The 25836-nt window shown below is 36.1% G+C and overlaps 2 protein-coding genes across 3 annotated transcripts in view; both read left to right on the top strand.

The window, feature by feature from the left end:
• LOC121329907 (anoctamin-1-like) overlaps positions 1–15291 on the top strand; it is a 45393-nt gene extending 30102 nt beyond the window's left edge. For both annotated transcript variants that reach the window (XM_041275925.1, XM_041275924.1), the window contains 12 exons: positions 754–825; positions 3432–3506; positions 4697–4898; positions 5678–5789; positions 5986–6043; positions 6135–6235; positions 6841–6983; positions 9637–9789; positions 10230–10282; positions 11475–11659; positions 12156–12261; positions 13149–15291. In XM_041275925.1, coding sequence (XP_041131859.1) covers positions 754–825; positions 3432–3506; positions 4697–4898; positions 5678–5789; positions 5986–6043; positions 6135–6235; positions 6841–6983; positions 9637–9789; positions 10230–10282; positions 11475–11659; positions 12156–12261; positions 13149–13418 — 1530 coding nt within the window. In that variant the 3' untranslated portion in view covers positions 13419–15291. The remainder of the gene's footprint in view (positions 1–753; positions 826–3431; positions 3507–4696; positions 4899–5677; positions 5790–5985; positions 6044–6134; positions 6236–6840; positions 6984–9636; positions 9790–10229; positions 10283–11474; positions 11660–12155; positions 12262–13148) is intronic.
• Positions 15292–18455: 3164 nt separating this feature from the next.
• fadd (Fas (tnfrsf6)-associated via death domain) lies at positions 18456–21118 on the top strand. The gene is made up of 2 exons (XM_041275116.1): positions 18456–19043; positions 20330–21118. The coding sequence occupies exons 1-2, from the start codon at positions 18746–18748 to the stop codon at positions 20599–20601; spliced, it is 570 nt and encodes a 189-aa protein (XP_041131050.1). The 5' UTR covers positions 18456–18745; the 3' UTR covers positions 20602–21118.
• The last annotated feature ends 4718 nt before the right edge of the window (positions 21119–25836 follow it).

The raw sequence follows: 25836 nt of genomic DNA, 5'->3' as shown, positions 1-25836 counted from the left end.
TTGCATTCCTGTGGACAAGTATTGTCAAAAGTCTTTCTCTTTATTTTGTAGTTCTAATTAAAAAAAAAAATACATGCAAAAAGTACAAAAATACTAATCAAATGATAGTTATCAAGATATAGGGAATAGAGAGTTATAGGACTTTGACAATGCTTGGTTGCTTCACTTTCTGCGTAAACTATTGCAACTAAATGGTCATCAGCTAAGGTCTTCCTCACACACCTCCTGTGGCCAAAGGGGTTTTGGTGATAATGTGTTTTTTTTTTTTTTTTTTTTTTTTAATTATGATTTTCAATGCTTTTGACTACTGTACATTGAAACATCAAATGGAATGAAAAAAAAGTGTTACCCTGAAAATAACTTTAAAAGTAACCTATAAACTTACATTAATATGAAACACTGCTAGTTTGCTGCTCTGAATCAGTGAACTTGGTCAATTGATTCTATTTTTCAGAAGAGGGAGGGGCAAGTTTTAAAAACTGTTAAAAGTGAGGAATCCTACAAATCTTATGCATGTCCGTTCCCTCTAATCGTTAACTTAAGATTTAAAAATGATCAGTTAGAAAAATAGATACTTATTAATGATGATTTGGGTGCATTATTTTAGCATTTTTTTAATTAAAAGCCTGTGGAATTGTTGCATGCGCTCAGAATCATTGCACAGTCTATAATTGTGCTGCCATTACTTCAGTGTTTTGAAAGTGCATTATGTTTTGGCTGTGCATAAATCCTCTAGTGTCTACTTTTATACAGGACCACCCAAGAGCTGAGTATGAATCCAGAGTTATGAAGAAATCAATGAAAAAAGAGCACAGAAAAAGAAAGGTATGATGGCAGCTGATTTGATTGAAATGAAGTTTTGCTGACATGAAACTGTTCCATTTATCTTATTTGTAAATTCTTTAACATTGCAGCATTGCATCTTATATGTCATCTATTTCAGTATTTAAATGTGTGATAGGAATGACTGCTAGCTATCTGTTGCTCTCTATATAGTATTGCATTATTTATTTTAATGTTAAACATCAGTAGCAAGGCAGAAAACATTCAGATTGTGACTGTTTATTCAATGCAACTTTGATTGGTGTCAAACAATTGACCGTTTCTGTTGGGTGGCGATTCTAAAAGAATAAACAGTTTCTTGCTGTAAGTAACTCGGCACCATAAACATAATGCATCGACAAATGACACTTCAAATCTATACCCACCATTTAAGCCACCTACAAAGATGACATGCATTGATGCCTTCAAATGGGAAACAAAGCAAAACAACAACAAAGCAGTAATCGGATTGTTTACTACTTGCTCAGCTAGTATGCTGGGTTAGTTCATGTTTGAGGTACAGCATGAACGATATTATTCTCTACTGCTTATATAATATTTACTGGAGCCTAAGAGGATATTGCAGCAATTTAATCACTGTTGATTTGTAACCAAACCTGGCTTTGCTCTGGTTTTTTTTTAATTTTTTTTTTTTTTTTTTGCCCTGTAAAAGACTTACTTAGTGAGGATTGATACTTGAGCTTCTGGATTGAGCTTTAAAAAAAAGAGTGCTGCTGCAGTTCTTGACACATGATGAGACCTGTCGCTTCCCTCTCATTTTATCAAACTTTTAAAGAGGCAGTATTTTTATAACCATATAGTTACTGCACCTTCTTTGTGTGGAAGACCAATTTTAAAATCCACTGCCTTTTTTATTATAATTTCCAAAGGTTGTACCTAAAGAGTTACAGTACAACTTTAACGCGTGTTTTGCGTTCTCCTGGTTTTTTTTCTATTTTTTTTTTCCTTTCTCTGCTTGACATCAGAAACACCCGGAGGTCGTGAATGAGGGAACAAACAAATGGAAACAAACAGTTGAAACTGCCATGGCTGGGGTCAAGCTGGTACTTTAAATATCAACTCTCTTCACTGTGGTTTGTCAATAATAAAAAAAAGCCTAAATGCAATAATGTGATGTCTGAATGGGCTTGTTCATTTATTTGTATAATATGAAATACAAACATTGGATGCATATACATCAACAACAGCGTTTGAGCAGGTTAAGAACAATGACTGTGTAGAAAAGTGAAACTTGCATTCTCGCTCATATACCTTAGTCATTAGACATTAGAGATGTCGGCGCTAAAAAACAAAAGGGGGAAAAAAGCAAACAATATCAGCTTCATATCAATTTGTTTCTTCTACTGCATTTCAAGTGCAGTGATCAGTAAGGAAACTGTCTTTCGAAACAACTTTCTAGTTCTTAGTCTCTGTTGATTTATCTTTATTAATATCCAATTTTGTGTCCTCAAGTGGGCAAGGCCCAACTATTGCTAAATTAAATCAAATCCATTCCTTTGTAATTGTTGTAGTTGTTGTGTGTGTGTGTGTATATATATATATATATATATATATATATATAATTTTTTTTATTGACAAACCAATATAAAACTTAATGCAATTTTATCCCACTTCAATTTTGTTTTCCCCACCACCACAGTTCCTGCTCACTTTATTATTTTTACTCCACTTTTGCCTGCTGTAGTGGTTGATGATGAGATGCAGTGACCAGTAGTGGTGGCTGCATTGCTCTGTGTCTGTGTGCATCCTGTTTTAACTGCATGCCCAGTGTTCATTTGTGATCTACGTGATGTTTTGTTGTTGTGAATATTGTATACTTGTCAGTCACATGTATGTATTTAAACCTGTTTTTGTTTTCAAATGTGTGTTTTCTAACTTTTGAGCTTTTATTATTTTGCCTTGAATATGTACAAGATATGTGAAAATGGTTTTTATATTTCCACCACATGGTTATGGTGTTTATTTATATTCCATTGAATTGCAAGTTTGGCTTGATGTTTTAAAAAAATATTGTTTAGTAGTTGCCTATGTTCTCCTCAGTAACTTATTTGCCACTTTAGACAAAGATAAAAGAAATATTGCTTTTAGGTTATTGTTATATTTGATTTAAAACAAGTACTATGGTTAAGTACTTTTTTTTTTTTTTGGATACATCTTCAAGCTTTGCAAATCATTATGTAAACTGTAGAATATTTTCTTTCACTTGAAGTACATACTGTACATGAATGCATTGATCCTTATAAAAGTTTACCATAGCAAAAGTATAGCAAAGAGTAATAAAGCATAGTAAAAGCAGGGTAGAATGCAGGTAAGCATGTTAAATGCAGAGTATAAAAGGGTAAAAATATGCACAACGAAGTAGGTGAGGTGCTAGTTCACAAGGCTGAAGTGATAAGTCAATATGGAAAAAGGAATGCACAGTACAACCATGGGAAATAGCATACAACTGCAAAATTACAGTCTCACAAGAAGAATGAAAAGGATCTGAACTAGCTCTACAGTACAGAATGGTTATGCCTGCATTAGAAATGTGAAATGTTCCATTACTGAATATAACACATGTATCTCCCACCTTGCCTAACTTACAGACTGAGAAAGAGAAGCTGACCTGGAGGGACAGATTCCCTGCCTATATGACAAACGCTGTCATGATTCTGTTCATGGTAAGAATGCACTTTCTCAAACCTAGAAAGTATTGCTATGAAAAGGACTTGCAAGTGTGTACTTCTCAATACGTGAAAACCCTAAGCTGCTGTCTCTTACCTGTAACAACAAACTCTCGGCGGGCATTGCCTATCCGTGAGTGCTTTATGCTACTGTTGTAATCAACATAGGAGGCCTGGTGGTCCAGTGGTTAAAAAGGGGCTTGTTACCAGGCGGTTCCAGGTTCAATCCCAGCCATTGTCTCCTGTGTGTGACCCTGAGCAAGTCACTTAACCTTCGTTTAAGACATAAAACCATGGTCCTATTGTAAGTGACTCTGCATAGTTCACACCCAAGTCTCTGTAAATCGCTTTGGATAAAAGTGTCTGCCAAATGACTAAATAATAATAATTTTCTTTTAGTCTGAACCTACTTTGTGTCTATAATTGACCACAAAGGTAAATCATTTCTCTTAATCGCCCCTCATTTTCAAGGGTATTTGTGAAAAGTACACCCCTCACCTGTGTGTGTATGTATTATTTTGTATTTGTGTTGTGTTATTATTGTTTCACTGTATGGTTTGGTGTGTTAAAAAAAACACAATGTTTTGTTATTATTGTTTACAACCTGGATGGGGTTAAAATACCTCATCCAGGTGAAATTGTGAGAACGCGTAGTTAACAGCAAGTGATTATTGAGAAACCCAGTGCGTATGAGAAACCCCGTGCCGAATGTGGTCAAGGGATAAACTAGGTAATTAATAGCTAGTTATTCCCTCAGCCACACTATAAAAAGCTGCAGCTTTGGCTGAACCATGGTTAGTGTGTTCAGAGGCGAAAAGAGACGTGAGTCGTAACACAAGAGAGTCAATAGTAGAAAGCAAATGCTACCCATGCTGGTTTATGCCATCACGATACTTGTTTTGTTTTGTTTTGTCTGTTTTGGCTATTGTGCCTTTTTGTTTCTGTGAAGTCTTTTGTTTTGTTCTTTATTTTACTTTAATATACGATCGCGAAAGCGTTTTTACCCCAGTACTGTGCCTGCCTGTATTGTCTTCTGGGTCTGTGACGTCGCACCACCCAGCCAACCTGCCACAGTATCCCATAGTAGATACAAGTTCAAACAAAACGGCAATAACATTGTGAATTTTGCGCCAATTTACTGTACCTCAGCAGGATTGCCCACTGTCTTCTCCGCTTCTCCCTTTCAGATCGGTCTGACGTTTGCTATAGTGTTTGGAGTGATCCTCTACCGGATCTCCACAGCTGCAGCGCTGGCTATGAGCTCCAGCCCAAGCACCAAGTCCAATGTGCGGGTCACTGTTATGGCCACAGCCGTCATCATCAACCTGGTGGTCATCCTGATCCTGGATGAACTCTACGGGTACATTGCCAGATGGCTGACTCTGATTGGTAAATACTAGGCTGCTGTTTCTGTCATTTTGTTTGTGTCTTACCTATTATACATCAGTTCAAAACCCTAAAGGGTTTTATATGCATAGAGGACAAAGCTCTGTTACAAGTATGTCAAAATGCATAAGGGCTTAGCTGCTTTTCGAGGGCTGCACAGGTATTGACAGAATGTGTACAGTATGTGCCAGTGGAGGCACCTGTCTGCTCCACACAAAGGTCTATGAGGACTGAATTGGAAAGTGTCTTCTGACATTTTAAACATCCGGTCCAGGCCTCGGATTTAGGATTTAGATTTACAATGACCTACCAGCTAAAGTACATGTTTATTTATGAGTAGTCTATTTAAAAGCTAGAAGTTGCGTTTAAAAAAAAAAAAAAAGTCTTCTATAACTTTTAAAATAATTGTATTTTTAGCAGAGACAGGGCTGAGATGGTTATATAAAGAGGAAGCTATGTAGTGGATATGATTGTAGTAAGTTGTGGCTGTGTACTGAAAGCTTTTTCAGTGAGGCTATAAAGTTCAATATACTGGTTAATCTGCATGTAAACAGTTTATTTATTTATTTATTTTTTAATTGTTTTTGACCCCTTTAAAAGAAAAAGAAAGACACAAGTGAAAGTTCCTTGTTTTGCACCTGCAATTACGTTTTGAAAAAGTTAGCTGCGTGCTTTTTATAAAAACGTAATGAATTTGGGAATGTATATATGTGAATATGCAGTGCTATATATTTTTATTCATTTTTTTTTTTTTTTTTTTTTTTTTTTTTTTTTTTATATAGAGGTCCCAAAAACTGACAAAAGCTTTGAGGAGAGGTTGATTTTCAAGGCATTCGTATTGAAGTTTGTGAATGCATTCACACCTATAATGTATGTTGCTTTCTTCAAAGGAAGGTGGGTCTTTAAAGAAACTAATACTATTAGCTGTACGATTCTAGGCCATATACTGCTGAACTTTTAACTTTGTCACACCTATTAATTACATGTTTACTATTATTTTTATAATTGTATAACTCTACATTATTAGTGGTGATTTTGATTTAATCTGCCACATAGTTTCAGTTCAACTTATTGCTTTTTTTATGGACAGGTTCATTGGCCGTCCAGGAAACTATGTCTATGCATTTCAGTCTTTCCGAATGGAAGAGGTAATGAATGAAATGCTTTTATTTCTTTCTTTCTTAGCGTCTAGGCTGTTGATGTTCATTTGTCCTGACTTTCTTCTTTCCTGTCGGTTAGTGTGCACCAGGAGGATGCCTCATGGAGCTATGTATTCAACTCAGTATCATTATGCTGGGTAAACAGCTCATCCAGAACAACCTGTTTGAGATTGGAATTCCGTAAGTCGTTCTACTTTCAAAAGACGTAAACCCACCAGTCTGTTCCTGGTAAAATCCACCCATGATCACAGATTATTGAATTTGGTAGCTTTTAGACACTGGATTAAGGACAGCTACCTCATAATTAAAATGCATTTCTTGTAATGACCTTGTTATAGACCATCTCCCCAATTCTGACCCAATTAGACTTTATGTCCCCAAGTGTTGACAACAGTTCCAGGTATATAGCAAACACAGACCCTCACAATTGTGTCTTAACAATCTAAGTCATTCTATGCAGTAAAATGCTTTGCTGAAGTTCACATAATAACACCACTGGGACCTATTGGCTAAGGGTTATAGACAAGCACTCTTAATATGGATATCATCCACCTCCTTCTTACTATTCACCTCCATCTACACCCTGCATATCTTACTGACAACGAGCTTCCGTCATGTATCTGTTGCCCTGATGTTACCGTTATGATATTGCTGCATCAGTAATGTTTGTGTTAATAAATCCTCGTTTCCTGGCTATTTCAGGTAGGTAATCCCCAAGAATTTCTCTAGATGTAAATATGACAAATATTTTAAATATTAAAATGGGCTCACTGTCGACTTTGCAGCAAACTGAAGAAGCTGATCAGATACTTCAAATCAAAAAGAACATCTGTGCCGGAGGAAGAACATAACAAGACACTACAGCGCTATGAGGTTGACTACTATCTGGAGCCATTTGCAGGGCTTACACCAGAGTACATGGAAATGAGTGAGTCAAACCCACAGGGAGGCTGTTGAAAGCACATGGAAAACTATTTCAGACAGCTTTTCTGTATCCATTACTATATATATATGTGTGTGTGTGTGTGTGTGTGTGTGTGTGTGTGTGTGTGTGTGTGTGTGTGTGTGTAATTCTGCGTATCAGCGTGGCATCTCTTTCATAGTCAAAGGGTACTGTAACGAGATACAAAACAGTCACTTTCTGTGAACCCCTCTTGCATCCTTTTATATCGGATAAAAAAAAAAAAAAAAAAAGATAACTTCAAATCCAATCAGCCCAGCCTTTTATACTGGGTGCTTTTCTGGCCCGTTTTGTCCCCCGTGTTTGACACCTCTGTCTTTAGATAACGGCACACAGATTCCTAGAATCCCAGCTCCAGTCAGTGTGTTGCATGCCAACTCTTAATAATCACCACAAGGGTACAGGCGTCATCGGGCATTCTCAGATCACAAGGGTTAAAATGACACCAGACAGTGACAGAAACACCCAGGTTGATTTGTATCATAAACAAAGTATTGCATGCCTGCCTTTGGAGTGCAATCTCCAAGCAATGGTTATTGTACAACACAGCTGCATTTCTATCTTTAGGTTCAGTTACATCAACTTGAGTAAACAGTAAGTGGAATTTTGCAGTAGGAAAAAAGGGACACAAGTTACACAAAGCTTTGAAAAGAATGTCCTATTTGTGTAAAAGTTATTTCAGAATGCAGTTATCGGCAAGACCATTTTAAAACAATAAATATATGCAATCCAGACTCCCTTCACCAGTAGAGCAGTGGAGTCCAGCTGCTAACAGCTGTCAGGTGATTAAATCCATGACCATGCAATCAACCTTGGAGCCTTCACTGACCCTAAAGGCCTCTAGACTAACTGCTGGTTGAGCTTACAATTAGTCTCGTACTAGTGTACAGTATAGCAGATCAAAAACACATGTATAGCTTAAGTATGATAGAAACATTAGCTGGCTTTGACCTGTTGAGCAAGCACCTGTATTTAACTCCGAGCATGCTTATCATGCAAGTCCTGAGGTCAGCATCAATGTTTAATATAAGGCATTACCAGATTTTGTTTTTAGCACTAAGGTTACATGCATGTACTAAACAGATGGTGTACTAAACAGGGTTACCAAATAAAAATGATCAGGTTGAAGAACTCAAGAACAAATAGGCAAAGAGTAATCAAGTTATTGTTTTCTAGAATGAGAAAAAAAAAAAAAAAACTTAAAGTTTTTTACAGATACAATAAGTGTATTTGTTTCATTGGTTTATATCTCGTATGTTTACACCAAGCTAGAACAAGTTAGAAGTAAAATGAAGTGGAGTGTATGAACCTGACTGCTGTTGCTAGGGATTTGTTGTATATGTGTGCCCCTCAGTAATGTAGGTGCATGACATTTACACCACTCATGTTAGTACTATAATATATATATAGATATATTATAGATATAATATAGATATATACTATATAGTTATATAATATATATATATCTGGTTATCCTAATGCTGGTTAACTATAAATATGGGACAGGCTTGCCCCAGACTTTCATATGATGAACATGTTCTGCTTGTTCAATGTGGCCAGGAACAGGTTTTTGGTACTGCTTATTGAGCAGACCAGGCTGTTCGGCTGAACAAGGGGGACAAGTGGCAGGGAAGGAAAGTGGAGCTGTGAAACACCTAGTGACTAAATGTTACAATTGCAGCAAAAATACTTTTAAAAAATAACACATCCTCATATACGTGCTAAGACTTGAACTGGTTATAGCAGGTCTTCAGGTGTAATTTTACTATAAACTCCAAAGTCATTGTCACCTAAACAAGCTGTCTACTACAGTGGCTATAGCTATATTTGTTCTCGTGTTGTGTTTTTAATTTCCGAGCTGAACTGGGGGTGGGGTGTGTAGAGTAAATCCAATTACACAGTTATTCATTTAATTTGTATATAATCAGTTGCCTGTTTGTATATAGAAATCTAAACAATTACTTGGAGCACATTTTTACCTACTTAGTTTCTTGCCAAGTGTTTTAATAAATGAAACAAATGCATTGGTCTAACTGTTCTACAGAAGCCATAGCAGTAGACTACTGTATGTCATTTTAAATAAGAGTTGGTCCGTACTTTAAATTCCTTCAGCATCTGATGTGACTTTATTTTTGGTGTTTGGCTCTGACGGACAGGGGAGGTTATTCCACAGCTGTTTGCACCTCACGATTAACTTACCCTCATCAGTTGCATGACTGATTAAAGACTGGTGGTGTTAGTGAAAATCATTCTGCAGTTCTTACCACTGGCACCGGGTCAAGCGGGATCCCGGGTTTCAGTCTAATTAGATCAGCTTTCCTCGTTCGTATAGATGAATGGCACTTCATACAGTGTCATCAGAGTCGGCGCTGAGTCACGTTACATGCTGGAATCCTGCTAACATGAGCTTATCCGTTCAGTTTAGGCTGTATGAGTTACAATCATACTGGTTAAGGACTAGGTTATATTAAATATATACAGCTTCTTCCTTCATTTTGTGTGTTCCACTATTTTGTTTTGGTTTAATGTTGTTTGCATTTACAGTACCATACAGTTTATAATGGTGTAAAAGAGTATTGCACACTACAGATGTGATAACTAAAGGCACCTTTCTTTACAGTGATACAGTTTGGATTTGTTACTCTGTTTGTGGCTTCATTTCCACTGGCTCCCCTGTTTGCATTGTTAAACAACATCATTGAGATTCGCTTGGATGCTAAGAAGTTTATAGCAGAACTCAGGAGACCAGTGGCTGCACGAGCAAAAGATATTGGTAAGTGATCACTAATTTTATATATATATATATATATATATATATATATATATATATATATATATATATATATAATATATATATATATATATATATACATACACAGTGTGATGAGGGATGAGTTATCAGGTTACAAGTACTGTGCCAGTTGTGAACGAATTGCTATCTTTGCCAAGAAGGTGTTCTTTTAAGCAAAGTTCCTGTTCTTTAGCTGGAGCATTTACAATGGAAAAAATCTGTTTCAACACAAGGGTGTTCCCTTAGGTGAAGTGTTCTCTTCAGAGGTGTTCCTATACACGGAGATTACTGTATAGGCTTAATTGTATTTTATTTTTGAATAAACGCATTCCTGTAGCAGTTACTCACTTACTGTCACACCCATATTCAGAGGTGCAAACAGATTACAGGTTTGACCTGTTTCAATTCCTCTTGCATTTTAGGTATCTGGTACAACATTCTAAGAGTAGTGGCGAAACTGGCAGTCATCATTAATGTAAGTTTATTATTATTATTATTATTATTATTATTATTATTATTATTATTATTATTATTATTATTATTGTGTTGTTCTATAATAATATCATATGTAAGTTGATTATTATTATTATTATTATTATTATTTATTATTATTATTATTATTGTTGTTCTTATTGTTCCCACAACAACTGTTCATTTCAGTCAGAGCATCAGTGCATATGTTAAACGCACCCAAGAGAAACTTGAAAAATGTTTTCATTACCCAGCTGATTAATGACAAAAACTGTCAGTATTATATATTTAAGTATATTGCTGCAACAAATCTTAATCTTAGTATTTAGACCTGCCGCTGTTTTGACCACACCAGCCGAGGGGAAAAAGTGGCTTTGTGTTCCCTCAGTTTTACAGCACAGCCCTCATACCTTGCTACTTCTTTGGGCGCTGAACAAAATGAAAGAGTGCCATCTACTGGTCGCCAAAAACATTTCAAACATCACTTGTTTTGGTCAACCATCCAAGTATTTCTCGATCTTGCTTAGGTCTTTGAGCTGATGAGATCAGACTCCAAGGTGGTATAGCTGTTTAAGAGCACTAAAATTACCTTAAAACTAATTTGAGTCATGTGATGTTGAAAAGACAGAAGAGAGTATGTTATGGGCACAGACAGCATGTTTTGTTAGTAAATCTAAGAAAAAGAACAGTCATGTTCCGTCAACATTACTTCTGGGACCGTTGATTTAAATCACACTTGTAGGAAATTATATATTGTCAGCTGTAGCATTTCAATGTTTGGATTGCTTACCCTACCAATGATTTTCAGTGCTGTTGTTTGTACCCTTGTCAGAGTCTCAGGTTCACTGTATTTTTTTTAAGGAACCATTTTTATACAATCTGACACTGTTAACACATTTCATTATTATTATTATTTTTTTTTTTGTTAACCTTATACCACTGATAATTACAGTAACTTTAGCAGAATGAGTTTGAGGGCCTTGCACATTTTGTTCATAAACCAGACTGAAATACAAAATGTTTTTTAGAAGAAGGAAAGATGTTCTGATTTAAAATTAAAAAAAAATAAAAAAATAAAAATACTTTGCAGTTTCTTGGTGGGTTGGGTATATAACAGAACGTTGCATGTATTGAGGTGTGACTTGTTTTATTCTGCTGCTGTTTTATTGGTGACTGTCTTCATTTTGACTGTCCAGGCATTTGTGATCGCGTTCACGTCTGACTTCATCCCTCGCTTGGTGTACCTGTACATGTACAGCACAGACGGCTCAATGCATGGCTTCATCAACCACACCCTGTCCTACTTCAACGTCAGTGACTTCAAGTCAGGGACTGAGCCCATTGAGCCCATGCAGCTAGGCTACAAGGTGGAAATATGCAGGTAATTCCCATCTGTCAATCTCCATCGCTTGGTCTACTCCTAGGATTTATTCAGACTTGCCAATGTTCTGTTTTGTTTTAGTGTCTGTTTCAATACAATACAAACATTTTGACATTTTATTTAAGCAATTGATGAGATATTACATTGTGTGCACAGCCAACAAAAAAGCTTTGATTATATATTGTGTCCAAACCCCAGCAGTTTTGATTAACACACTCTGTAAAAGGGCAGAGATTCAACATGCGCAAGCTCTAGTGAAATACCATTTGCTCAAGAAAGCAATCATTGTTGTATTTCTAGTCTAAATGGAGATATTCTTTTATACATTCAGTATACTATAACAAACCGTGCCTCTTGCTCAAATTGTAATTAAATGTGTTTAATTTATTTTTTAAGAAAATGACAGTGTTTTAGAAAATAAATAAGACTTGCTATTTTCTTCAGATTAACTCTTCAAGTTGTAGAATCCACAACTGCTACATCCTTTGCTTTGCAGGTTCAAAGACTACAGAGAGCCCCCTTGGTCAATGAATGGTTATGACATCTCCAAAGAATTCTGGTCTGTCCTGGCAGCTAGATTAGCGTTCGTCATTGTCTTCCAGGTGAGTGATGTGGCTTTAAGATGTGTTCTATTGGAGGATGTCAGCTTAGGACTGGATCAATCTACAGCTATGCCCAAAAGTTTTGCATCACCCTATAGAAGTAACTGATTTAGCTTCATAAAGTCGAATGAAAACTGTTGAATAATGTTACGTTAAAATAGTGAATTTACATACCGCTTTGAAAAGCTGACAAATTGAAAAACGTGACATTTCGAAATCTAACATGAAATACTGTACTACTATTATGGCTTCCGGTAGACTTTTGCAATATAATTTAGCAGTTTCTTTCATTACATGATCTTAACTAAAAGATGTAAATTATGTTCATATAGTTTTATTTTTTAATTATGTCTCAATCCTTAAATTGTAGTTGCTGCAAAACTTTGGGCCATAGCTGTATACCCCACAGGGAAAAAACACAGTTGTTTTTTAGAGCATGTTACAGTACCAGGGAGTCCACCTGGTTTGACATATATTTTCCAGGGAATCCCAGTAAAACCAAGGTTAGGTGGTTGGTGTAATCAAGGTGATTCCCCAGTGCTGTACACTGGTCTACAAAAATCCAGCTGTGGCTCATACTGGCATGTATATGCTGATCAAATCAAACCCTGTAGCTTACCTCTAATAGAGAAGAAAGGTTCAAGTCCTGTAATGTGATCCATAAACATTGATATAAAATGCAAAACAAAATGATTGTTTCATTGTAGCAATAATACCCATTGTAGCAGATGTAACCTGGTAGATAAGAGACCTTCTGTTTTTGCAAAGCACCCTCTTCAGTTTAGAAATAACTAATTGTCTAGTATTATGGTATTTTAAAATCTTGTTAACCTTTATAAAATGTAGTGTATGTAAATGTTTTTTTTTTTTTTTTTTTTTTTTTCCAGAATCTGGTGATGGTCATGAGTGACTTTGTGGACTGGTTGATCCCAGACATTCCCAAGGACATTAGTGTGCAGATCCATAAGGAGAAGGTACTCATGGTGGAGCTGTTTCTGAAAGAAGAACAGAGCAAGCTGCAGATGCTGGAGAACTTGATAGCAAAGGGCAAGGAGCCCAAGAGCATGGAGAAATGTAACAACCACAGTCCTATGAACCGACCACACTGCCACAAAGGGAGCAGCACTACTTTGCATTCACAAAACATTGATGTATAAGAGATGGCTTTAAAAAAAAAAAAAAAAGAGCATAACGTTCAAATTGTTATTTGCCTGTGCATTCCATAGAGTGATATGTACTTGAAAAGAACGCTTGACTGGACAGCATCATGGTCCGATCACAGTCCTGTCATTGTTCAGTTAAAGCAATGATCTTACAAATGTGGAGGACCACATTATGAACACAGTGTTTTTTTTTTTGTTTGTTTGGTTTTTGTTTTTTTTTGCACAAAACAATCCAGCACAGGGAAATGTGTACAGAATAAAAAAAAATAAATGTATTTTTGTTTTATTTTTATTTTTTAATTAAAACAATGCTATCATTGGTTATGATCCTTATGAAACTGATTTTTGCTGTTATTAAAATATGTAAAAATCTAATCTTAGAATCAGCGAACAAACACCAAACAGTAATATAATAATGAAAAAAATGCACCTTGTGCTTTCAGATTTTTTTTTAATATTTTTTTTTTACAAATTGTAATTGAGAATGTTTCCTGCTTTTTAAACTGTTCATTGGAAAAATATAAATGTTATATATTAATGAAATATGTTTGAATATGTATATACCCAATCGCTACATGAAGGTCATAGATCCTGACCTATTAGCCCTTTGCTCTCTGTCTCTGGAGTTATGGCTGTATAAGTGGTATGTGTGGAGGTACGATGTTGAGGATAGAAGTGAGCACTTTGACAGGTTATATATGAATTATTTATAAATAAACCCATACATGTAAAAAGCCATTGGTTAGACTTGCGGGGGGGGGGGGGGGGGGGGGGGGACGACAGATCATCTCACAAAACAGCACATTGGTCTCCTGATAACTTTTGTTGAAATAACTATCGGGAACGATAGATGTATGTTTTCAGGTGGTTTCCTCTTAGATGTACTTTGTGAAAAAAAAAAGAAACACTCTTACGCAAAATGATAAAAAAAAATGCAATTAATTGTTTTTAAATCATTAGAATAAGCCATTCGCCCATTCTGTAACTGTTTAATGCAAGCTAGTGCTTACAGTAAATTATATTTATATTCATAACCTTAAGGTGTGTCAGTTACTTAAAATCTGACGGTCTACTATGTTCCAAATATGTAACATTGGCATCAGCAATACAGTACTACATTCATTTAAATTGACATGTTTTTTAATGCATTCGTCAACAATTCCAACTTTTAATTTCTTTCAAGATATTGTTTGTATTTTCTATATTGTATATACCTCTCCACTCCCCTTTAATGTTAGGCGTGAATGTTTTTTAAAACTATGTAACATACTTCAAGTTTCCCCCTGAAACTAATCTGAGGGGAGCAGGCTGAAATCATTGACCTTATAGAGTATAGACTAAGCCTGGCTTTGGAGAGATGCACACAGCAGCATATTCATTTATGAAGGGAGTTTGTGGAACAACAAGGAAGTCTAAGACATCTTTCATAAAAGAATCACTCAATTCTTTTTTTATCACTCAATTCTTACATCATTATCGTGTACGTATTATGTACTTAATAATAATAATAATAATAATAATAATAATAAAAACAGCAGATTCTTTAGTAAGATTTAGGAAATCTAAGATTGAGCTTACATCTACTAATTAAACTGTTTATTCATGGTATATGACTACTTGCGGTACATTAATCCTGGTATTTGGTGAAACCTTGAAATGTGGTTTGTTTTTGGTTTTTATTTAGTTTTTTTTGTTTTTTTTGCTTCCTTTGCTATGCAACTGATAAACTGGGGCTATTTTATATGTCAACTATTTATCCAGAAGTAGAAAATCCTATAATTACAATTTCTTCGCATAATATTTTTATTGTATCTAACAAAAAGAAAGAAGTTGTAACTGTATACAGATCTACTTTTTTTAGTTTTGAGGGTAAATTTATTCATAATAAATAAACTAAATGGTATGTACATTTTTTTATGTGTCTTTTCTTACAAGCAGATGCATTCAAGTCATGCATTCCATAAATGCTTTATTGAACACTAGTACACTTAATTCAATACATACATACTGCTTATAATGCTCCAATACAGCATAGCTCAATTAAAAACAGAGCCTTCTGTATATAACATATTCTACTGAAGATGTCAATTTCTGTGTTGTTGTTTGTTTTGCTTTGTTTTTATTTGGTAAATGCCCACATATATTATTCATAAAAAGAAAGCAGTATATTGAGTAAAATGTTAAAACTTAAAAACTCAATAAAACAGATCAGCAGTGAGACAGTTCTTACAAAGTCCAAAAACATACATAAAAATCATAAAAATACATCGATGGTATGTTGACCTAATACCCAGGATGACATATTTCCATTGGGGTCCTGTTGAAATGAAAAGGGCGGAAACCATATAGAAAAAGAAATTACATATTCAAATGAAAATTATATAATACGTGTTACATTGGGCATTAAGAAAGACACTGTTTCTTCTAAGTCTCATATTAGATAAAAATGGCTTTACCTCCTTAAAAACATTCAAGCTGTTCAAACTCTTAATATGATTTGAGAGTGAACTCCATATGTGTGTGCCAGTGAAATAAAAAGTGTCCAAAGCTGAGCCATTTACCATTGGCACCATAAAGTTACAAATGTTCTACCACTCTCTTTAAATTGTTATATAAATAATTACTTGATAAATTATTATGCATTTTGAAAACATGATCTTGTTTTTAACTGATTGACTCTGTCGTTGACATTGAGAAATCTAATTCTATTAATTCTTTCTGTCCAATATGTGCCCTTCAGTACCTGCCTGTTATAAAGCGGATTACCTTATTTTGTGCCACTTGTAACTTATTCTTCCGTTTTTGGGTAAGGTCTGAATACCAAGATAAACACGAGTAGTCAAAATGGAATTGTATTAGCTTGACAGACCATTTAAAAAAATAATATTCCATTTAAAAAAACAAAAAAAAACAGTTTGCCTATTCAAACATTTTAGACAGGAGTTACTTTTCTTTATAATGGCATGTGTCATAGAATCACCTGACATTGTTTAATCCATGATAATGCCAAGATATTTAACAGAGCTTTTTCTTTATATATATATATATATATATATATATATATATATATATATATATATATATATATATATATATACTACTTTTCTTATATACACACACACACACACACACACACACACACACACATTATTGCATGACACGACAAAGTTCACGGTGTGTTTTCCTCATAGAGCTAAAAAGGATCGCTTCAGTCTTTCCCAAATGCAATGATCATTTATTGTCTATGAGCCACTCAGTGTCTATTAAACTGCATATAGGAACAGATGCTGTCAGAAAGACATGTAACCTATTTTCAAGTACCTTGTTGAAATAGGACAGACACATTATGAAATCCATTCAGGAAATAAAGTACTGAGGGTAAGCCTTAGGAAATATAAATAATGCCAGAGCCATTCCCTTTCACAGCACTGCACAGACTTACCTTGATAAGCACTTAAGAAATATAAAGGGACAACTCTGCCAGAAGACCCCAAAGTAAGTGGGAAATCTTTTAAACAAACCCGCTATCTCATTGTTTTTGACAGAGTAAAGACATCCATCACTTTTATTTAGTCTTCTGTTTAAAGCTTGTATATGTTACTGGAAAAGCAGACTAAACTTTGTGACCATAGAAAGCATTGGTAAGTCTTTAAAATAGATCTAAAGCTTGCAGCTGTTTTTATTTATTTATTTATTTATTTATTTTGCAGATTCATTGTCATCTATAATATTTACAGCTAAATTAAATAAACAAACACAGATCTCAAACCAGTGCCTCGGCTGTGTATTAATAACACTGTGAAAGTATAGGACAGTTTATTAGTTCATTTATTCAATGAAAACTTCAGCCACTGAAAATTAATTTTCATATACACTATCTTAACATTTAAGTTACCGATATGTGAAGTGATTTTGGAAAATTGTGTTACCCTTTACCTTTTCCTAATTAGAACTTGAGTTTGTTACATATTGCTGCGGCTTAAATGTGGCCTTTCTGTATGTGATGTTTTTAACTATTGTTCACAAACTAAGAAGCCTTATATGCTGTACTGTAAATCAAACCACACGTGTTCAATATTTGAACATAATCAGAATCTAGACAAACGATAAGAATAATATATGCACCGTTGGCCAGCAGAGGGAACTACAACCAGTGCCCTTTAGCTTGCTGAAAAAAAAAAAAAAACGTTTAACAGAAACATATGAAAAACGTTTATGTATAAGGCGGTCGTTTTACTTTGTCACACTTTATTTTTCACTGCCTGGGGGAAAGCTTCCATTTCTTAAGTTTAGCAACTTTGATACCCGTTTGCTTTAAATATTTAGTCATCTACCGCCATCTACTGGTAGGCGTTAAGTATAACATATTAAAGGTCTCTAAAAATAGACCATAATAATAATCATTTTATAGCGCCTTTCATACTGGTCCATCATAACGATGTGCTTTACAAGATACGAGGTTGGGGTGTGTGAACTATGCTTCAGCTGCAGTCACTTACAACGGTGTCTCAACCAAAAGACGGAGCACAAGGAGGTTAATGAGTTGGGATTTGCACCGGGAACCTGCTGGTTACAAGCCTGTTTCTTTAACTATTGGACTTCAATGGTCCATACAAACAAGGAACAGGGATTTTAGGATATAAACTGGATTATGCAGCAGTCAGCCAAACGAAACTTCCAACCGTATGAACTTCAAACATTTATTTTGATATATATATATATATATATTTATATATATATATATATATATATATATATATATATATATATACTATATATATTATATATATTAATCTATATAACAATATATGTTTAATAATGAAGATTATCGTTTTTTTAGTGTTAGTCTGCAGTACATTCGGCGGTACTCTAGCTGCATTGCTCTTTGGATGTGTGGTCCCAACGCTAAGCAGCAGGTGGCACTATTCCCGTGACAGGGATGGAGATGAAAACAGAAGCATTTGGAATGAAGGAAGAAGGAAGTACTGTACATCGGTGCTCAACTATCAGGAAGTAAACTAAGTACTCAATTAAACACGTGTTATTCTGCTTAAATGGGTTCTTTCTGTTAAGTGGAATTATATTTTTAAGGCTCTATTATTATTATTATTATTATTATTATTATTATTATTATTATTATTATTATTATTTGTTGCACAAAATTCAAAAGTGAAAGTAAAGCTTCAGCTGAGGTCGGCGGGTTTCTTTTTTGTGTTGACAGTCTTTCACTTAGCAGGCTACTGTATAAGGTTTGATTTGCCTTTTTACTGTATTAAAAAAAATAACGTACAGGAAAGGTATATATATATAAAATACTAGAAATGACAGAGTTTCTGGGTTTGTTGTATCAGATTTCTGGGAGCCTAGATTCAGAAAACCTAAAAAACTTGAAGTTCCTGTGCGGAGATGACATCAGAAAAAAAGAGCTGGAAAAAATTTCAAGTGGGACTGATCTGTTCAAAAATCTGATGGAAAAGGGGAAGATCTCTGCAGACAATACCGGGTTTCTTCGTTTACTCCTGACTAATATTAAAAGGGAAGACCTTTTACAAAAGTTGGACAACTTTGAAAAGTACGGATCCGGTCAGCAGGATGATCTACCCGATGCCGCGGAAAGAGGTGGGTGTTAAAACACAGCCAATTCTGTAGTTACGTGCACATTTTGCCTAGTCCAAGGCGTTTCAGACACATTGGTGAATTGCTTTTCCGACCGGCGGGGAGGGCTTTAGGGGCCGTATTTCAACTTTCTGTGCAAAAATCAAAAATTGCCAGGAAGGATGGGACCAGCCGCAAACCCCCGAATTCTGACACTGTGGAGAGTGTTATGCAAATGAACTGGGTACCTAACATTATACATACCTCCCGTGCAAGAACCAAGAGTTGATGTGGACGGATGGAATATTTTCCGTCTAAACTGGTTTAACCTGTTTTAAAGAACTAATGAAGATGGAAACCTGTTTCAAACAAGCTCCGTGTTAAAATAAAACAGTCTGCTGCGGGTAGAGTAATTGTGATGATGCCCAATGAATGTGCTGCTGGGATTGCTGCTGATTCAGAGGATAACAGTAGCTACATTCAAATTAGCTCTCCAACTATTAAATGTATCTTCTCATGTTTGTCCATATGTCCTGAAACATACGTCTGTTTTGTTTTTTTTTTTGCTCCGCCTTTACCGTTCAGTCCCACCTGTTGTTTGAAATCCTGAAATTACTAAAAACTGTAATTTGCTTCATTAACATATATGTTTTTTTATGATGCAAACAACGTTCGGGATAAGAGTCGGGTAAAACAAAGTCATTGTAGTATTGTCATGCAGTCTAATGGTGGGTTGATACTTCTGTCGCAGATAAATGCCATACGCCAGGCGCAGACTCTTATAAAAGCTGTGCAGCTTCACTCGGACCATGCAGCAAATGCTGACATTTCTCAACATTATCCGACCCTATGAGAATTCAGGTCGCAGACGGAGGAGAAAAGGCTGTACGACTTTCCAAAAAAGACGCACGTAGCAAGAGTGTGGGGGACGTTATTCCCACCTGCCGCGCATGGTTGGAGACCCTCGGCTCCGACAAGAAATTAGATCAGAGTCTGAAGTATGGAAGAAACCTCAGTGCACCTGATTATCAAAAGTTTAAAGAAACGCTGTAAATCGAGTACCATACTGAACAGTTAAGGAATCAACGACTGTATGTGCAGATAGGCCTAATGATATAGTTGAATTTGTATGCCTACACCAATGCATTAAACTGCAAAATAAAATATATATATATATATATATATATATATATATATATATATATATATATATATATATATATATATATATAGTTGAATTTACTTGCTAGTTTTATATTTTTACTAATGTTGCTTACTAAATGGTTAATAATTGAATGTTTCTTTTCCAGAACGTCTGGAAACTGCATTTGAAGTAATTTGTGACAACCTGGGAAAACCGTGGAAAATGTTTGCCCGAAAGATCGGTGTTTCTGATGCCAAACTAGACCAAATCCAGGACAGCCACCCTCGTGACATGAGAGAGCAGATCAGGCAGGTTTTGAAGACATGGCAGAAAGTGCGAGGAAAGGATGCCCGCGCTGCAGAGTTAGTAGTGAAGCTGCGGGATTGCAAGCTGAACCTGGTGGCTGATAACGTAGACGAACGACTGAGAACAATGTAGAAGTGATTCTGTTTATTGAACTGGAATTTCCAATGGGATCAGTTCAATTCTCCTTTCTGTTGTGTAGTGGGGCTGATTAGTTTTCTTTTTTCTTATGAACTAACAGATGGTTTTAATTTGTAAACCCAGCCTGTGGTTGCAGTGCTTGTTTGCTATGATGCAGCTTTTATGGGAAACTGGTTGATTTTCGAATAAGACATCCTCACTTGTGTGGCTTCGTTATCTACATAAATGCCCACATATCTTAATGCCCACCTTGCAGCAGGCACCATAAACTGGTTCATTCGTCATAGGATTCGCCATGGGCCAAATGCTTAGGATTAACTCTAAATCATGAACAGGCACATATCTGAAAATTGTGACCCAACGTCCCCTTCGTTCCTAAAGCTGTTCATGTATAGTATATAATTTAAGAGCAACAAATCTGCTATTTCAGAAATAAGACATCCACTTAGTAGTAAAAATAACAGTTTATTGTTTGTGAAAGACATGCCTGATGGCACATGAACAATTGGCAAACAGTTATGCCCGACATGAACATGATAGCCAAAAGATACATAATACATTCACATTACAATTTGGCCCATGGACTTATCCATTGGGGCTTGATAGCTGCCCCTATGTTGGCCGAGCTGAGATGGATACAATACAGTGATTGAGTGGCTCGGCCAGCGGGACAAGTGGCACATGGGGCCACCTTCGCCTTAGACAAGGTACGCTGCAGGGTGGAGGCAGGGAGGAGGAGGACCAAACAAAGAAACGACAGGTTTGTGGGCAGAGAGACCTATTTAACTGGTCAAACTGGTAACGTATGAGATTGATGGGTGGAGTCTCCTTTCGGAAAGACAACAAGTTTCCAATGTAACTCTTTGGATTACAGCTTTACAGACACTCTAGGGGTGCCAGTGCTCACAATTGCCCCAGTCTCTGTGCAACTTTACATTTTTCTACAATATTTGTATAGCTGGCTAGGCAAGCAGGGGGCCACAGACAGAAATTGCAGCTGTTTTCATTATATACACACACACATATAGATTATGTCAAATTGATGGATAGTACTGGAGTGGTTTGTTTTTTTTTGCAGTTAAGTCAAATGCATGTGTTTTTCTAAATCATCAGTAATTTATTGGTGGCATTTTAAACTACATTAGTGAATCATAGTACAAAATATATACAATGTTGGAAGTGTATCTGAATATTAGGGGTGTTTTGTACTATATACATTCATTTACATGTTTAACTTTTTAGTAAATGACACTGAGGAAAATACATGTGGCTATTTTTTCTTTCTTTTTTAACATTCCACCTACAATAGAATTTCTGAATATGACAATGTAAAAACACTGCATGGCCAAAATTCCTGGCTGTATAGCAGGAAAATATGGGCTGATTTCTGGTTTAAATTACAATCAAGTTTCAGCAGCTGCACATTGTTTCAGAAAACGGAGCTAGGAAGTTAATAATGAGAACCACGGTTCGGCTTTATCACGTCAAACATAAAACAGCTTCCAAATAATATTCTGTGTCTAATTTTAAATGAAATGTCTGTCAATACCATGTGCCACTTTTTTTTGTTTTTCTATTCTGATCTTTCTTAAACACATATCACGTGCTTTATTGATTTATGTATTTGTATTGTTTTTATTATTGTTTCATGTCATGTTTTTATAGTTCCAATTATAAAAAGCAGACAGGCAATTGACAACAGGCTGCTAGCAGTTTGCCTTTTAGTTTTGATTCTGCAATGTTTATTTGAGTTAACTATTTATAGAGTACAGCCTGAGTATGCAATCAGAAAGAGACATTAATTGCACACTTTGCTTGAGATTAAATGTTTTGCTTTGCTTTTTATAAGTTACAGCCATTTCCCCCAAGTGTGGGAGGCAGGAATTGCTTACACGCCAAATTTGTCAGAGTTTGCTTAACTCAGTTAGACTTGATCTGGTGGAGAGCTAATGGATGTCAGATTTGAATTCAGAAGTTAGGAGTTAGAGGCTCCCAAGTGGCACATCTGGTAAAGATACACTCTATATCCTGGAGGTCGCTGTTTTGAGTGCAGGCTATTTCACTGCTGACCGTGGACGGGAGTTCCCTGGGGGCGGCGCACAATTGGCCGAGCGCCGCTCGGGGGGGGGGGGGGGGGGGGGGGGGGGGGGGCTGTATTTTGGCTGTGGTTTGGACATACCGTTTGGCTGTATGGCAAGCCTGCAAGGCGAAAAGAAGCGGTTGGCTGACAGCACACATTTCGGAGGACAGTGTGTGTTCGTCTTTGCCGCTCCCGTGTTAGCGTGGGGGTGGTAGGGGTGAGCTGAGCCTAAAAGTCAGGAATTAGAACACAACATTAACTCTGCAGTCATCATGTGAGCTGGTTAACAAGCATTTACAAAAAGGGGCTACAGCATTACAGAGAGGGCTTGGTGTGTGTCTTATTAAGCATTGATCATAGTCATAGATCATTCCTGACTAATTGTACAGTATATATTGTCCAGGTTCTCTACATGGGACAAAGCCACCTACAACATGTGCAAATGGAATGACACCTCCAGATTGCAGCCCCACAAGAACAACAGCGTCTATGACAGGAGGGTTTGCCAGAGGAAATAATACACTGATCCTTTTGAGGATGTGCATTTAATTAGCGGCATACTTCTGCTGAAGTAATTACAACAGTCTGTCTGTATCCCTTTATACTTTAACACAATGGACCTATTTTTAAGAGAAAACTTTTTATGTAATCTTTTAGCACTGCAGAACACTGCTGTAGTATGTAATTGCACTCAACACAGCAGACCTAATCTTGCATATCTTTCAGAAAAATGTAGTGAGATACTTTAGTTAGGTATCCATGTATTTTATAATGGAGTTAAAGACAAACACGATGAGAGACAAAAGTTCAGAAAATACCAACCCTAATTTAATTAATAAAATCAGGCTTTAAATTTACATTTTATGAACAAGGTTTGATACCGTAGGTATACTGAGCATACTGTAATAATGTAGTGAAACTGGTGAGTCACAGGTGAAAGACCTGCGTTTGTGCATTTTCCAATAATGTAGTTTTATTGTTTTTCTTCTATTGTACCAACTTCAATCAAATTAGGCTGCATATGATTTTCTCTTCAGTTGTCTGTTTGAACTACGATAATTCCTCAATGTGTACATTTGGAAAACTTGGATTCTATTAAAGCCTGCTACATGTGTAGAATTTAAAACTATGGAACTTCTGAAGATGAATTTAATTCCATGGGAACATACAGAGTGGATCGGTCAGCAGTCCGACCTGTGTGTAATCGATCTGACCATTTTATCTTAAATACTACAGATGGGTAACGTGAGCGAGTTCACAACATGGTTTGTACGTGATTGGGACTTCAGTGCACATGGAAATAATTTGTCCAAATAATTTTGAATACGGTATATTCAGCTCTATCAATAATTGAAGTCTCAGTTTTTCTAGAATAGGCTGAATTGTGTAATCATGTTCCTAGTTTGCAGTTTAAATTGTGAATATTCTGCAAGAGCTAAAAAACATATCCTAAACAATCAGGAAAAGTACAGTCATGTCTGAAAGAAAATGGTCTGTGAAAAAAGTTTAAAAAAAAAACAAAAAAAACCCTGACAGCTAACAGAGAAAATATGACATTAGCGCTACTAGAGAAGGAAAAATACAAATCACACCCCTTTTCCTGAATGACAGGAAGCCGCATGATCACTCCAAGCTGTAAAAACATTTTAACAGCTCGTAGACCTTACATTAATAACACAATATGATACTGTGTGGCACAGAAGCCTTTTCATAAAGTTGCCTCTAGAGGTAAAACCAGGTGGTTCACTGGGCAAATCTGTAAGGCACTATTAATTTCCCTGACAAAATATAGGTTATCTCTTCTGGGGTAGTGAATGGCAGAAGCTGCCATCAGTTATGCATGCATCTTACCTACTTAGGAAATGAAGAGAGAAAGAGGGCTCTATGAGCTTTGTATGTTATGTAGCCTCAGCATGTGTTGATGTGTCAAAGTCACACATTTTAATAGAACTAGTGAGTAACAAAAACACATTTTTTATACTGTGCTTGTATCCACACATGATCTCAAAGTGCTTTGCTAAACACCATGCAACATAGTCCCTGAGCAAGCACTGAAGCACAACTACTTTTGTAAGAAAGTGCCAGACATTTGGTATCAGTGCACAGCTCAACAGCTTTCTTTTTTTGTGTGTGTGTGTGTTTTTTTTTTTGTTGTTTTTTTTATACTCATCCACCACAAAGTGAATCTGAGACCACCAGAACTCATTTCACACAGGTCTCCCAGGCCAAAATCGAAGCCGGGTTCCAGAGGTGAAAGGCAAGTGTTTGAACATACTGCTTTCAAAATGTTAAGAAACGTGCAACCTATTCACAAAGCTGTTGCAATTTGAAATTGCATTTACAATCTACTATTGTAAGTTTGAAATTGCAGTGTTCCCAAAGTCTGTTTGCATTGAAGTTACCTTTTTCTCTTGTATTTTACCCAACTCGGCCAACAAAGGAATATAAATGCCTGAAATATTATAGATTCATGTCCACACATTCTCATTAAACCCTTACTCAACATTAATTCATAATGATCAGGGGACTATTTTAAAATGTGACCAATTTCCATTTTCAATATACAGAATTTGAAAGCCAGTCTGCTTCCATGGAATATATTAGTTTTTATTTCCAGCTGATTGAAATACCTAAGTTATAAGAAAGACAAGAATTCTTTGTTACTGTATTTAGATATGCTCAACTGTCAATGGATGACAACGATGAGATTATGCTTGCCACATAAACACATCCATTGTAGTAGTCAAATTAGTTGCGAAACAATATTATCTTACTGTACATTAGATCTCATTTGTTAAGAGGCAAAAGCAAAAAGAAATATCGCTTTGTTCGGAAGCCATTGGTTTGGTCAGTGATACTCTGGGCAGCAGTGACAGACTAAATGACCCCTGTAGTAGTAATGACTGAGCAAGTGTCACACTTGTTGTCCGCAGCAGTGAATGGAGTGTGACATGGAACCTGTTAGTGAGGCTGAGGTCTTTGAAACAACCTGCGTCAATAGACTCTGGCTTTGTTTACCTGCACAGTACCGGGTTTTGGTGATTCAGTTGTTTCTGTATTAATCTGTCACAACGGAGAATGTCTGTAAAAAAACAGGGAAATGTGAAAGAAAACACATTCATGTCCTGAACTGAACTTACCTGTTAGAG

Source organism: Polyodon spathula, chromosome 17, assembly GCF_017654505.1.
Source record: "Polyodon spathula isolate WHYD16114869_AA chromosome 17, ASM1765450v1, whole genome shotgun sequence".
Classification (NCBI taxonomy): Eukaryota; Metazoa; Chordata; class Actinopteri; order Acipenseriformes; family Polyodontidae; genus Polyodon; species Polyodon spathula.
Note: the sequence above shows the minus strand (reverse complement) of the source record. Positions and strands in the feature narration are given on the sequence as shown.